Source organism: Oxyura jamaicensis, chromosome 4 (genome assembly GCF_011077185.1).
Source record: "Oxyura jamaicensis isolate SHBP4307 breed ruddy duck chromosome 4, BPBGC_Ojam_1.0, whole genome shotgun sequence".
Classification (NCBI taxonomy): Eukaryota; Metazoa; Chordata; class Aves; order Anseriformes; family Anatidae; genus Oxyura; species Oxyura jamaicensis.
This window is the reverse complement of record NC_048896.1, coordinates 80161793-80177151: the sequence shown is the minus strand read 5'-3', so window position 1 is coordinate 80177151 and position 15359 is coordinate 80161793. Positions and strand designations below refer to the sequence as shown.

General features: G+C 39.4%; 2 protein-coding genes across 2 annotated transcripts; one reads left to right on the top strand and one right to left on the bottom strand.

The window, feature by feature from the left end:
• Nucleotides 1–213: 213 nt before the first annotated feature.
• On the bottom strand, nt 214–9182 carry QDPR (quinoid dihydropteridine reductase). Its single transcript, XM_035326140.1, has 7 exons — nt 8985–9182; nt 8783–8875; nt 7650–7746; nt 6199–6339; nt 3752–3860; nt 3120–3203; nt 214–1071 (listed from the first exon to the last, which is right to left on the bottom strand). The coding sequence occupies exons 1-7, from the start codon at nt 9069–9071 to the stop codon at nt 966–968; spliced, it is 717 nt and encodes a 238-aa protein (XP_035182031.1). The 5' UTR covers nt 9072–9182; the 3' UTR covers nt 214–965.
• A 95-nt stretch (nt 9183–9277) lies between these two features.
• Nucleotides 9278–14955, top strand: CLRN2 (clarin 2). The gene is made up of 3 exons (XM_035326141.1): nt 9278–10403; nt 13740–13919; nt 14367–14955. Exons 1-3 carry the CDS (start codon nt 10151–10153, stop codon nt 14630–14632), a joined length of 699 nt encoding a protein of 232 aa, XP_035182032.1. The 5' UTR covers nt 9278–10150; the 3' UTR covers nt 14633–14955.
• Nucleotides 14956–15359: the final 404 nt, after the last annotated feature.

The following is a 15359-nucleotide window of genomic DNA, read 5'->3' as shown; positions in this document are numbered from 1 at the left end:
AAATAAACAGAATTTAGATAGAACTTGAGATCTATTTTCAAGATGTTCCCAAAACGTGGTAATGCTGGTTCCATGTAAGGCTGTGCACAGAAGCAGCGATACTTTAATCCAGCTATATCATGTGGAGATATGGTTTAACTGCAGAATGGAAGAATACCTTTTCTCCAGCTGAAAGCCTTTCCCCTTTGGATTACAGTGATGGAGACAGCCCAATATGTAAAACAATATACATTTATTTAGCACAAAAATCCACATTCAAATAGAAGTGTATGTTTTTTTTCTTTGTAATTCTTTATAGCACTTTGTGTTAGTCAGTGTAGTTCTTTCCTTTTTGAAAAAGCAGAGACATTTGGCAAAACCACTGTTTTATGCTACAACTGTAGGCCTGATAGCAGCTTATAAACTCTAAGGCAAATTAGGAAGTCCTTCTCAAGTAAGCCATCCCTATACAGTTCCATTAACTCCAGTGGAACATTCACAAGAAAAGTTTTACAAGACAAGGACATATGATCACCATGTTTCCTACAGTTACAGCCAACATAACATGCAGGGGTGGGGCTACGTTCCCAGGCAGAGAAAGAAGAAAAAGACTCCTGGAAGATTCACAATAAATTGCCAGAAACAGTGGCTGAGAAAAGAATCCAACCATTACATAAGTGATTATACAACATAAGCACAACTCCCATTTCAGAAAAAAATGTGTAAGTCATCACATAATGCTCAGGATTTGAACATCTACAGACTTTAAAGCCTGCAACTTTTATTTAGGGACAAGCATGTAGTACTTGTCAGTAAATAAATGCAGACAGCTCACAACAGACAGCACAAAAATACTACTTCAGATTTGGTTCCAATAATGACATGATTACAATTACTGGATACATAAGACCATCCAAATTACGCTGGCAGTCAGACTTTCCATAGCTTCTCCTTTGCTGAAGTTTCACCGTCTTAAGTGACTGACATCAAAGATGTGCTGGAACTAGTTCAGTCTTCCCTCCTGTAGTTATCACCTGGATTAGACTCCCTGAATTTGGTCGATTCTTTCCTGTTATCCAGTCATAAAAGGTTCTGTTTTAAAATAAATAGATAAAACAGGATGAGGAGGAGAAAAGATACACACACACACTATCAGTCACAAAAGCCTACTGATTCTCCTTCTTTTCCTACCTCTCCGTAGTGATTTCTATGCATGTCACAAAGTAGCAATACCATCACTAGATCAGACCCTCAGAGTAGGGCAGAGGTCCAGAGAAATCAGAAGGACTTGACCGTACATATGCAGGATTTTCAGAACATTTCAAAGAAGAAGGCCAGAAGTTGCATAAAAACAGAAAGATGTCAAAAAGTTTTTCCCAATTTAAAAAAATAAATAATAATTGAAAAGGGGAAGGAAGCGGGTACTTGACTGTATAACATGTATCAAATATGGAAATAAGGCTAAACTATAATTGCTAAACCTTATAGGGTTGTTAAACCATACAGGTTAAGTAATCGCTCTTTCCCCCTCCATGTCTCTGTATACCACTCATTCTTGCCCCACCTACCCCCTTACCTTTCAACATGTGCAAGTACTTTCTTTCCAAGTCCTTCTTCCTTAACCTATTTCTCTGCCGATTTGCCATCACGTATTTAATGCTGAAAGTAGTCTCAGCATAAGCACAAAAAGCTCTAAAACATCCAACGCACACTGAGTAAGATGGCCTCATTCTAGTTAGCACACCAGAACACTTACTAAAACTAATACAGAAAACACAACATTTTTCAAGTTTCCTTTCCAGTATTGTAGACAGAGCAACTGCCATTTTGGAACATCCTGCCATCTGACACAATGGATATGGATATAACAGGCTTCAAAATGCAAGTATCCCATGGGAAAAAAGACTTCCTGCATCCTTTCTAGGATGCAGATGTTACCAAAATCTTAACAACACTAGAATTCTTTCAGCACCAGTGAACTTCTCAGTTTTCAAAGCTGGATTTAAGTTCAGAGAATTAGATGCTAAGAAACAGAACAAAACACTGAATCTAATTCTCCCATAAGGAAAAAGTCCTTAGAAGTTAAAAATTAATTTGTAAAAACCACAACATCTGGTTAAACACAATAAAGAACTTTTTTGAACATTTTTAGGCCAACTAAACTCAATTGATGAGACACTTAAAGAACCACATTGAACAGCTGCATAGGCTTCTTGAACCAAAAACCATTTTCCACTCTGATATCCAACTGAATAAAGACTCACATCACAAGGAAACCAAATGTCAAAACTACTGTGAACAATTAGCAGTAGGTGAATGCTATTTCAGTGTCAGCTCTAAAAGCTTTTGAATTTGTAAGTGTAAAGAAAAACATCATGCCCTTTACAACATGAAAGAAGATTCCTTTTCATTTTTCCTCAACAAGGCAAGACAGCCATGTCCATTATTTTTATTTTCTTCCACTTAACAGATCACCTTCAGCAAAATCTTTGCTACTCTCTACTACATCACAGAAGGCAGTATGTATGCTGCACCTTCCCTTGAAGAAGTTAGAAACAATAAACCTTATTGTCTCAGCCTGTTGCTAAATAAGCTGCAGCTGAAGTTTCAGCATTTTGAAACATCACTCAGGACAAGCCTTTGTGGATAATGGAAAAGAGAAAAACTTGGCTAAATTTTTCTAAACAAGAGCAGGAATTTTTCCAACTGTGAGAAGTGAATTAACACACCAAAAATTGGGTAGTAAAGAGTGTTAAAACAAATAAATAACACCAAAGTTTACACGCCTATTGCAGTTTACCTTTAAGCCAAACTCCTGCATCTACTGTCTGTAATTTAATATGTCTACTGGCTTTATGAGATTCTCTGGCTTCCAGCTGCTTAAGGCTATCTGCCTTGTCACTATAACTGGTGTAGAGATGCTGAAGTTGATGGAGCTGAGATAATTTTCTCCAGTTAGGAAGCTTGTGCAAGAGGCCTAATGTGATTTGAAGACGTACAGAATCAGGGGAATGATGGGGAAACACAAAACCAAACCCCAAACACTCCAACACAAGACAGCTACTTAGAAAGAACACGCAGTAGGATGCAGCAGGAAAAGGCACAGTAAGGAATTGCTTAGTTATCACATGTATACTCACTCAGCAATGAATTCTAAGGATGTCCAGGAGCTGAAATCTGCGTCAGGCATTGATTTCCTGTTTGCTGGTGTATCCAAGGTAACTCTGTGATTAAAATGAGATAAGACTTTTATTTGTACATACAGTTTCTGATAAGAGCCACCTGCTTCTATTCTTCACTGCAACATATGCTCAACTTTTATATACCACGTGGTACGGATTTTCTTTGCATCCTCTACATATGTTAACAGCATATAACCATCAGTTTCAATGTATATCAAAGGATCACAGCCTATAACCCCTTAGCTACCTGGCTTCCTGATAACATCCAGCCCACTAGGGCTATCACTTAGCACACAGTTTCCTTCCAGTCTCTCTCACACTTCTCTCACACTCATTAAAAACAAATGATATTTTAATCCTAATACCCACTACTGTTTTTCAAAGGAAAGGAAAAAAATAGTCATTTTTAGGATATGTTGCACATCATTATTTGCATACTTTGAAGATGCATCCTTTCCCTGTGAAACTACGTCAGTCTAGGAAGCTATTTGAGTACTGTGGACAGGACATCACACACACATCAACGTGACTTGAGGCTATAGCAGTAATTGAACAAAATGATACAGGCAGAGGTAACTGCAATCACTTACGGTAAAACAGCAACAGCAGCAGAACCAGATGGCAAGCCACTATTGGTACCAGCCAAACTCTGACAAAGCTGGTGTACTGCTCCTTTGGCCATGCCATAGCCAATCATTCCTAGCAATTAAAAATAGGCAAATTAAAGCACAATCAATACAGCTCTCATTATCAGCACTATGATAGAAACTCCCATTATGTGACAAACATTAAGTTTCAGATCACTTACCAGAGCCAGAACATAATCAGACTTCAAGCATACTTAAAAAAATATCCCAAGAATTCTTACTAGATACCCTGGAACTACCACAAAGTTCAGTTTACTCAGCATTACAGAAGTAAGAAACTGACTGTGTTAAGCATCTTCAGTTAATGCTTCAATGTGTACCCTGAAGAATACGATTTACAGAGTCAACCTTACAAAACTAAACTAGTAAGTGTGAAGAGCTTTTTATTAAAGTTAAAGAAATCATCTGTTAACTTTAAGCATATGACTAAGGTATTTGCAGTTTTAGACCTGAACAGATACAGCTCATTTCTCTCTGAAATGGTAGTTCAACCGGTCAGTATCCTAATTCTGACTATAAAACAAACAAACAGAAAAACAAATACAACCCATACCCCTTAAAGTAGAAAGCGTCCGAATAACCTGCATGTAAAACCAAATTCTTCCCAAACACTGCTGCTTTCTAGGCAGCCAGTATTTAGCAGTGTAATGTGCATGGGAAGGAGAGCATTCTGCACACTGCTTATGCACAAGATCTGGACAATCAGGGTGCTCCAGGTCTGAGATATCTCATGGTATGTATCTGCCAAGCAGCCTAGACACAGACTAAGCATGTAGGAAAAATAAGTGTATTCTCTGTACTACAACTGCATGGCTTTCTACCCATCTACACAGCTGTAACACCTTTTCTCAATATTCCTGAGGAAATACCTTGTAAAGAAGGTACACAGGTAGCTTTACATTGTAGAAATGTTTCAATTATATTCAGTTAGACATATTGTATAACAAACATGTTTATTAGGAGGAATCATGGGTAGTAGTAGCTAACATTTCATTGTGACCACAAAATATTTGCGTATCTATCATAGTTCGCTCTTGCCTCTTCTCTAAACCAAACCATAAGCCTTCTTAAACCCGTGTTTCTTAGCTATCCCTGTCAGACTGCTTCTATAACTTATATTATTTTCATTTTTTCTTCAATTTGCATTAAGTGACTCAGCATTTTCACAGATGAAAAAAAAATCACAGTAAGAGAAAACAACAAAAGAGAGAATTCCTTCCATAATAGCTGCTAATAACAAGCCTAACAAGGCATATTTGCAGAAGTTGAGTAACATTTCTTTCCCAATTCTTCCTGATGTTAATAAGTTGCATGTGTTTGCCCAAAGCACTGCTATGTTTTTTTTAAAAAAATTCCAGACTTGTTGAAAACAGTCAGTTCAAAACATGAAAGCAAATCACCAATTCCTATGTTGTGGTCCCTACCTCCCAAAATGAGCCAAACAAAAAACATCATGAAAGTTTGCCACAGTTCCCATTTTTTTCATCTGTATATTGTCAGTCAGTAGTACACAGTAAATTATTCATCTGCTGATTCACATAAAATAAGCCTTTTATCTTCAGACTAGGCCAGATGATTTATCTGTGTTTACAGATGCACTAACTAGAGAACACAGCATATTTCTCCTGAACTATTTTAGACAAGGCTTTCACAAATATTCATTAACTTTAAGCTTTTTTTAAGAAAATAAAATAAATGTCTCATCAAAATACTGTTGAAGTCACACTAGAAGAAGATTGAGAAATAAGAGCATTTGTTGCAAACAAACAAACAAACTTTCCCTGCCTGTGGGCTTCTGTGCTGCTGTTTTTTAATTTTAAATTGTTCCCAGATTTTCTCCATGCAGACTAACATGCCTAGGAGTGAGATGAGAAAAAAAAAATCTCAGGAAAGTTTGTACTAAATAGCTACCGAAGGGCAAAGCTGAAAGTCAACAAGCTTATCTGTGTCTGAAGCAAAGGTGGACTGGAATCAGAACACGAAAAGCACATTTAATAAGATCAGCTGAGTCATCACTGATTGAAAAACTGGGCAATTAAGGACTCTGCCTTTCAGAACACAAATAAGATATTTAACTTCATTTAAGCACCATACTTATTGATGTGTGCTTCACAGTTCTTCACAATTTTCCAAATTACTTTTTCTACTGTACTATGTATTAGCCAAGTACATTTCATGAATGCATATCAACCATTACTTAATAGTGATTCTTTTTGCACTCCTGCTTCAAGAGATTCAGTATTGCATCTGTAAAATTACACCTACCTTAAGTGTTTCAGCAGCAGTTTTCCATTTGTATTAGACGTCAAGAAACTGGTTTGTTTCACAAACAGACTAACGTATAGCTAGAACTGCTCATGTCCCAGCAGTTATCATGCATGGCATTTTACCTGGAGTTCCAGATAAAGCAGCTTGAGCTCCTGTCAACGTCAGAAGACCTCCTTCCTTCAGATGCTTTGTGGCTAGGTGACTGGAAATAGTGGATGTCCAAACACTCTGTTTCCACATCAGATCACAGTTTTTATACAAAGCTGATTAGGAAGAGAATTAGTTAGTAACTTAAGAACAAGACTTTTAACTCTGATTTCCTTCCTATCACACAGAGACCAACTATACTATGCAAAGTACTATAAAAACATGCTTTCTATCATTTTCTACTTCTGTATCATGTAAAATACACATCTCTTTCTTTTAACTCTCCCTTCTCTTTAGGTTTTGAATCCCAGCTTGACAGCATATATTCTAGACAATTACCTGCTTTCTTACTATCAGAAATAAAAAAAAAATAAATACCAGATAGTTTCATTAGCTCTCTGTTAATGTTTGTGCTCAGTTCAAAGATTTCAAATTTTTCAGACTTCTATAGGAATTGTTTCAATTTATTTCAGTGATCTACAAATTCTTACATTAGCTTCTTATCACCTTGTAACAGCATGAGCTGTCTCTTTCCATAATTTCCTCACTGGCTGCTCAACTTGCGCATAGAAGACTCCAAGAAATAAAGAAGTTGAATCAAGCAGTTGATCAATCTGATCACTTGATCCCAAAATAACTTTAATTCTTAGTAATGTTATTGAAAGAATAGTAGGGTATGATCCATCACCTCATTCAAATTGCTGTGCACATTTATAACAATCCAATACAGTGTAATTTTATAAAAGTATGTCTTCTCATATTCTTTCTTTCAAGAGAAAATTTTGCATATGTCTGAACAAGGAAGGGGAAGGAAAACATCACATTTTAACAGATTTACTCCAGACAGAAAGGCTTTTTTTTTTTTTTTTAAAGTCTCTACACTAGTACGTAAAGCATAAAACAACTTCCTGAATATTATACATTTAAAAACTTTATAAACTGAGGACTTTTTTCCCCTCTAGCACAGCCTCTGGTCATCAGACAGCTCCTTCCAATACTGTATTGTATACTAAGAGCTCAGAAGACCGCAACAGGCAATCGTTTTATGCCTCAAGCAATGATCCGGGAAAAAAGATCAATGTTCCACTCAGCCAGTATCTTATGTAACAAGCCTGACAGGCATAACCTTGGTAAAAGTTAGTTCATAGATAATGCTGGACTCCTTTATACAGTGCATCAAGATTTACCAATCAAAATGGTGCACCAAAAAGTACTGTTGAGAACATTGAGAGTTTTGGAAATTTAACAGGCACCACTAATTGAGAGAAGTGCTATGAAGCATTGTGACTGAGATACTTTGCATTACTAGGCTAACATCTTCTTCTAGACTCCAGATGAAAGATGATCTCAAAGACGTTGATTACCACGATTTTTAAGGATTCTTCTCAGATTTCAATCATGTATTTGCTAGCAAGCACCGGCTTACATTTAGCTTTGGCACTGCCTCCAGCCCATCCTCCTGCTACACACAAGATTGCATCCACCTTTTCTTCACCAAGAAGCTTCCCAATCTCTGTTGTCACCTTCAAAACATGAAACAAAACATTCTGAAAACATTGAATTTGTAAGGTAAAAAGAGTATATATCAAGAATGCCTTAATATTACTCAACTACGTAACTGGAAAAAAAAAAAAAAAAACAACAGCAACTTAAACAGCTGCGCAAAATTACCACTTATGATCAACTCAATAACTGGGTTGAAAGTAACCATAGATGTAAGTCAGACCATACAGTGTGTGATGTCACTGGCAATAACTGATTTGAGCAGGACTGAAAGATACGAACCTTAGCTTTATCATAAATATTTTTCATTTGTGACTTACTTTTGGACAGGTTCTTCTCTGGGTACTGTGCTATTTAATAATATGGGAAATTAAACTCCCAGGTCTGATCAGAACTGCTTGTGACATTTCCAATGACAGCACAAGAAACAAACAACTAAAGCCTCCTTATGAATCGTGACCTTGGATTTGAGTATGTAGGCTTTTAAATATCCAGTATTTCTTTCTCTTTCAAATGAGACCTCGCACTTGGTAATGAATTTGATGGTTGTCAGTTTTCTCTGTCACAGTGCAAACCCTACTGGGAAAGGCTTTCAGCATACAACATCCAGCTATACAACACAGACAGGGCATGAGAAAGAAGCATTGCATTTGAGATGTCCTAATCCACCTTGATTAAAGTAATCTCATTCTGCCCGCAGCCCTTCAGGTAACAGAGAGGAAGGTAATAGACAAGCATGACATATTCTGAGTGACAATATAGGGTAACTTCTGAACTCCCAAATCAAGCACTTTTGCACATCTATCCCTCAAAGTAGTTAAAAGGAAAGTTAAAAATAAATTAAGTGGCTGGCAAACGGTGGCACCCCTGAGTTCGGGGTACAGCAGCAGGGTACCAAAGTCAGCGGGGTGCCCGCTGCCGGCGGGTCTCAGTGCTTCTGAGCGAGGGGTTTATGGCGAGCGGGTGCAAACCCACCGCGTGGAGCCTGGACCGAGCGGCTTCGCCCGCCCTGAGGGACATCCCCCGCGCCCCCCCGGCCCCGCGACGCGCTCCCACCTGCTCGGCCTGCTCGGGGAAGGACTCCGTCGCCCTCACCACCACGTTGGCGCTGGCGTCCTCGTTCTCGGCCAGGTCGATGCTGGCGACCCACTGGGGCAACGAGAAGGCACCGTTAGCGCCCCGTAGGGCACCCTCCGCTCTCCCCCCTCCAAAGTCTCGCCCCCCCCCCAGGGCCCGCAGCAGCCCTGCCGGCGCTTACCCAGTTCCTGGCCTTGAAGTACTGCACGCACTGCGAGCCCAGAGCCCCTCTGCCCCCGTACACCAGCACCCTGCCCGCCGCCGCCATGCTCGTTGCCTGCCCCGCTCCGGCTCTAGCCCGGCCCCGGCCCCAGCCTCGCCTCGCACCGACGCCACGCAGGGGCCGCCCCCGGGGCCGGGCGGGCTGGCGGCTGCCTCCGCCTCGCACCGGGAGCAGGAGGAGCCTCCGAGCCGCGGTTGAGCCCTGGGTATCCGCTGGGTTTGAGCCGCGGGCAGCCGCTGGGTTTTTAGTTCAGCCTCCAGCCCCTCAGCGGCGGGTTGTGTTCCCTCAGGCAGTGTTAATTAGCGAGCGGCTGTAAGGGGCTGTAACTGTAGGAGTGCGAGCAATTGTTGCCAGTTTTCTTTAGCCCTGCTCGATATTGCTGCTAGGTGGAATTACCGCACTCCCCACAGCCCCCAGCTCCAGGCCCTGCTGCCTGCCTGTGTCTGGCCACCCTGCGCTGCCGGCTGCAGGTCTCTGTGTGAAACCTCAGCCTCCTGGACAGCATTTAAGCACCTCAGCTACCAGGCCGAGGGATGGAAGGAAGGACATCGCTCTGAGGGTTATTGCCAGCCCTGGTGGCTCTGACAGCACTGACATTTACACAGGGAAAGAGTAAGCACCAGGAGGAGGTAGCTTAACGCAGCCGAGATGTCAGCAGAATTCTGCTCATTAACGCCACGTTTGCAAAGCTTTGTCCCTTGCAGCTGTTTACCCACGTTTTTAATCATCTTACAAAAAATAATAATAATAATAATAAAAATGCTTCTAATTTTCATCCCACGTGGTTATGGTAAAGAACTTGATGCCATTTGGGCAGGACAATTAAGGCTCTGGTGAAACATTAGCCATGCAACAGATATAGGATTACTTTCTGCAGAAACAAGCACCACCGCATGACAGGGTAATGAAGCTGTTGTTTGCAACCATTTCAGGATGCTGTCGCAGCAAAACATCTTTTTGGACTTGATTTTTAACTGTACAGTTTAATTTCTGGAGCTTTGAAATACAAGATGTATTTTTAAATACTTGCTATTCATTCATGGATTTCAGAATGACAGGAAAAATGGAAAATGTGCCTAATTACTGAAGAGAGGCCTTGGAGATGATTCCTTGAAACCACTAGGATGCCTGGCTGTTTTAAAAAGACTTTATTTGCCTTGGCTTCTACAATAAGTTTTGCATCTTTTATCTTAATTGCCGTCGCAGTGGGGACCCAAAGGTGGATGACTGGAAAAATGCTCTGCAAAACAGGAGCCGATTTAGTCAACGCCACAGATCCAGAGCTGGTCAAGTTCATGGGAGAAATTTACTATGGCCTTTTTAGGGGCGGCAAGATACGCCAGTGTGGGCTGGGAGGGCGTCGTTCCAAATTCACAAGTAAGTACAATTTTGGTTGAATCTGTAGTCAAATGTCTAGTTCAACTTAAAAAGCACTCTGTTCATTTTGTTCAGATAACCTTCAGATAACCTGAGCAAAATATTATTATTAAACGTATAACTGTGGCTTACTTGTGGTCTGTATGGTTTGGGATTTGAGTGCTATTTCAGGCGAGGTTTTCTCGCTGATTATGTTTTGTAATTCTGGAATCAAAGAAAAAAAATCCCGAGAGCTAGATTGAGGGTTTCCTTTTAGTCTTGTGAAGGGAGTGAAGAGGATTCCCTTTCAGTCTTGTGTCCCAAGGTAGAGCTAGCTATAGGAGGAAGTACATTGGAGATGACCCTGTAAGTCATACTGAAACCTTTCTATGCAAAATGTTGCTCTGCACCTCTATTCCTGCCGTATTTATTAAACTGTCCCTTTTGTCTTTTTCATTTTTTTTTTCCTTTAAGAAGTAGAGATTTATTTAACTGGCCACATTTATATATTTCTCTAGCTGTCCCAAAACAAATGTCTGCCATAGTAGATACTCCTAACTTTATTAACACGTTGAAGAAGTTTTTACTTTCTTTTCTGGTAAAATCGAAGAGAGAAAAAATGCTGAATGCATACAAAGTGTAGAAATATCAAAGATTTTCTTGAGCTCTCAAAAGCTGTCAGATTTTGATCTGTACTTTGGATGATTTCCAATGTTCACACATCCTGTGCTGAAGTGAAAATGATATTTTGTATCAAAGATGTTTAGTTTGGTGGATAGATCTGCAGCAACTTAAACCAATATAAGCTGAAGCTTCCTCTCCCCTGGTACACAGCAATGCTGGCCCGTCCTTTGCAATGGCTGTCGTACTTAACGTAGCTGTGTGGTGAAGTAGATCAGGGAGTTAAGCTTGCTGAAAATTAGCCTGCAAAAGATCAATTTCTTTCCCATAACTCATCCCTCTATACCGGCTCCCTACATAGCTGCACAAACACCACTATGTAGTCTTGAAAGCAGGCATGACTGTAGTCTTAGTGGTGAAGAGAACCAGAGAAACTTAGATCAGTGTGACCTGTTGTTACAGTGTGAATTTGGACTTAGCGCTTTTCAGTAACCAAAATTGCTGGCAAACAGGCCATCAGGTCAAAGCTTGTCCTGCTCTGCTGCTGCTTCTTCTCTTCAAGGTGTTCAGAAATATAGTTCCAGTTCTTTCACCCCATCCATGAATGTCAAAGAGAATGAAGAAAAAGGTAGCTGATCCTCTTTTAAATCCTTGTACAACTTTCTAGCCTTGTTAATAAACTTTCTGATTAATTTCTGTGTAATCTGAGAAGGCCTAGCATTCCACCCTCACCACCATCTGTATTAATGCATATCTGGAGGATGTGATCCTATTCTTCTTAGACAAAGATCTCACTGAAGCTAGCAAGAATTTTTACTGTTAGACCTGTAAAATTGGGTCAATAAATCCAGTGGACACAATCATGCATTTAGGTAAACAAGTGTGCCAGAGACTTTCTAAGTATTTAAATCTATAAAGGTTGCAACTTTCACAACACTGACATCAAAATGGTATCATGACAGTACTACAAAGCTGTTAAATCTACCACCTTTTGCAGATCCATGTGATTGTTACTGGAAGTCCTAACCCATCTAAATTGGCATGAGATGTGTACGTTTGGACATCTGAATCAAGCCCTGCAAACAAGCTGGGAAAGCCAGACATTTTGCCTGTGTGTACAGCAAAAACAGCTGGAATGTGTCAGCAGCCCCCAAGGCAATGTCCTTCCTCAGGGTTCTTATTTCTGTGTATTAGGACAGGCTCGCTGCTCATGTCTTTGGGACCTGGCTCAGAAAAGACACAAAAGAATCTTTCCAACCACCCTGAAAACTGCTGGTTTATAATAAAGCTAAACTCCATGTGCTTTGTTTTTTCACTGGAAGTTATTTTCCACTGGGAAAGTAAGCTAGTTTCTGGCTTCCCATTCCTCTTCTGCTTCCCTCCTTTCTTCTTGTTGGAGTCTTTTCTGTTGGTCCTGTATATACCATACCTCACTATACACCCAGAATGAATTACTGAAGAGCTGTTGAATCATGGATTTTTGTATGGAATTTGTACAATATTAAGTTTTCTGAATAATCCACTGGAATTCTGTAATGTCACGATGACCAAATTATATCCTTGATATTTGCTGTGTCATCTACCAGTTATTGCTGCCTGCATTTTATGTGGTTTCTTTGGGTATTATTTTTCAGTTATGCAGCATAGGAAGTGAACTATTTGTTTATAATATGATGCACCTTCTTTTTAGTGACATAATTAGGCAGTTAGTCCTTCCAAATACGTATGAATGTTTGGCGCAACATTACCTGAAGGGCTCTTTTTGATCGGCCTGTATTTTAGGGTCCTTCTTGATCAGCTTTTCTCTTTCTTGTCAGTCAGCACTTCATCTACAATTCCCTCCTCATGTTTCTTCTGATGCTGTTGCTGAAGAGCTTCAGGATAAACTGAGTTTTTGCATGTTCTGCATCTCCCTACTGCTGGCTGATGTGGCCCTCCAACGAAGTAACTGCCTGTGAAGACAGAAACAGGTTAATAAAGTCACTGTCTTTTACAGACAGGCAGGCTGCTGAGGAAGAGCTCATGTGTATAACAAAACCTGTGAATACTTCATGCCAAGCCTGCCCAAACTACAGCACTTTGCAACCTTTCTATGAGTTTAACTAAAATACTGTCCAACACCCAGAAACACGTAAAAGGGCTTTAAACACTTGATGAGAAACCAGGAAGGCAATTTTCTAAGTGGAAACCTGTGGGATTAGGAAACATGAATTCAGAGTGGATCTCAGTGGAGCCAGTGTTAAAGAGAGGAAGAGATAGAAAGAAGAATCATAGGAGAAATTCAATCAAGAAGAAGTAACACTAATTCAGAAAGCAAGGGGCTGGACAAGGAAACTGGAACTATTGGACTTCAAAGGCATGAGATTAAGAGCATGGGACAGCAATGGGAAACTCAAAGGAAGGAAGTTTGGGGTAGAGAGCAGAGGTGAAAACAAGGCAGAAAAGAATGCAAGAGCAATACAGCAGCAGAGGTGAAGACATTAACAAAACTAGATAAATAACACAGTACTTAACCCTGCATCCTTATTCACAGATCCTGCGTGATTGTTCCTGTAGTAGAATATCCCTAGTTTGTCTTACGCAGTGAGAAATAAAACATTATGAGTGTAACTACCTGAATTGATTGCTTTGTAGAAATAGTCTTGTTTACATATAATTTGACTTTGGTGCATGAATACAGTGTGATGTTGTCATGAAAAAAAATACACACTGAATAGATTTTTTTTTTCTTGACAGTTTTCCCACATATGGTGAAAAAGCTGAATACAGGCCTGCATGTGATGATTATAATGTTCCTCTGCGTGGCTATGGGCTTTTCTCTGGTCAGTTTTGGATTCTGCATTCTTAACGCAATAAAAGTTCCTTACCGGGCTATTAAGGGTCCAGCAGGACTATGCCTTTGGAATTTACTTGCAGGTAAAATCATTTACCAGTATTTTTCACCAGTCACTTTCATAGGAAAATGTTAAATTCTTTTCTTGCCTTACTCGATATCTCCCTGACTTAAATACTTGTGAATAAAATGAAGCTACCAATGAATTCTCATCTATCAAGAGAGCTGTCAGATGGCTTTTCAGCATATCGTGTCTAGTCAACTTTTTACAGGAGCTACAAATACCAGCCTTTAGGATTCATGTCACTGATAAAAGGCCTTTATGATAAACTTAAATTTATTATTATATTGTTTGGCAATACATTAAAGGCTAAGAATTTTGAAGGTGTTTAAGCCATATCTAAATCTGTCACGTTCTGTTTAAGACCCACTTTTGTATTTAGTAAGTCCTTCTGAAGCACAGCCAAAATGCATTCAAATGCATTCTTGTTTTGACAACAATGGTGAATACTTCTTTCTTTTTGTTGCAGGTGGATTTATAGCACTTGCAGTCACCGGCTTTATGGCTGCTGTAAAACTTCATCACCTCACAGAAAGAATTGCCAATTTTCGGGAAAACGTCTTTCAATTTGTTATCTTAGAAGAAAGGTTTGAAGACTGTTTTTGGCTTTGTGTGGCAAGTGCCACAGTGCATGCAGTGAACTTGCTGCTAATAGCCATTAGTGGTATTCATTTCCCTAAAATTAAGACTAAGACAGAAGAAGCAAATGTTACAGCAGAAGATATCATGTACTAATAAATCTACATAAGACTACTTTGGTGAATTGAACTATCATGACAGAAACAGTTTCTTTACTCATCAGCTTTTGTTTTGGATGGAGAATTTTGGTATAGATGCGAGCAAAGATGCCAATTGTAAAAATCTGCAGTACTTTTTTTAAGGTCAGTCTACAAAACCAGCAATTAGCATGTGTGGGAAAGTAGGAAAAACAAATGCTACAGATATTATTTTCAAAACTGACCTATAGAATTCACAGTTTTTATAAAATCTACATTTGAGATATTTTAGAACACAGGTTATAATACAATTTCACCTAAACCAAGTATCTTTTTTGTTTAGAAAGAAAATATGTTTGTAATAAATATTTCATAATGTAGGCTTATTTCAAAACAGAAAGGATGGATGTTTGCCAATTACCTTCTCAGAATTATCTGGACATTTTTGAGAGGGTCATATAAGACATGTTCAATAATATTAAACTGCATTGAAAAATAAGATTTAGCCCTATGTCTAGGGCTAAATTTCAGGGAAATCACAGGCTAATTATGTGTGATACGGTTTTAAAACAAATTATCAAACCCCATGAACGAAAGAAGCGAGAAGAGTGATGTTTATGGGACTCAAATAACTAGTTTTAGCATTGAAATGTGCAGAACACTCAGTAAGGAAAGTTACTAGAACAATTCAACATTTTTGCTATCTAGGGAATTGATGAAGATGTTTGAATAAGGACAAGATTTAG

Excerpts from the sequence above, each read along its gene's own strand:
- QDPR (XM_035326140.1), bottom strand. The coding sequence starts at position 9,071 with ATGGCGGCGGCGGGCAGGGTGCTGGTGTACGGGGGCAGAGGGGCTCTG. Across the intron at positions 7,747-8,782 it reads TCCCCGAGCAGGCCGAGCAG|GTGACAACAGAGATTGGGAA; the intron begins GTGGGAGCGCGT and ends CATGTTTTGAAG. Across the intron at positions 1,072-3,119 it reads TCCTTAGAATTCATTGCTGA|AACCTTTTATGACTGGATAA; the intron begins GTGAGTATACAT and ends ATTTTAAAACAG.
- CLRN2 (XM_035326141.1), top strand. The coding sequence starts at position 10,151 with ATGCCTGGCTGTTTTAAAAAGACTTTATTTGCCTTGGCTTCTACAATA. Across the intron at positions 10,404-13,739 it reads GCGTCGTTCCAAATTCACAA|TTTTCCCACATATGGTGAAA; the intron begins GTAAGTACAATT and ends TTTTCTTGACAG. Across the intron at positions 13,920-14,366 it reads CCTTTGGAATTTACTTGCAG|GTGGATTTATAGCACTTGCA; the intron begins GTAAAATCATTT and ends TTTTTGTTGCAG.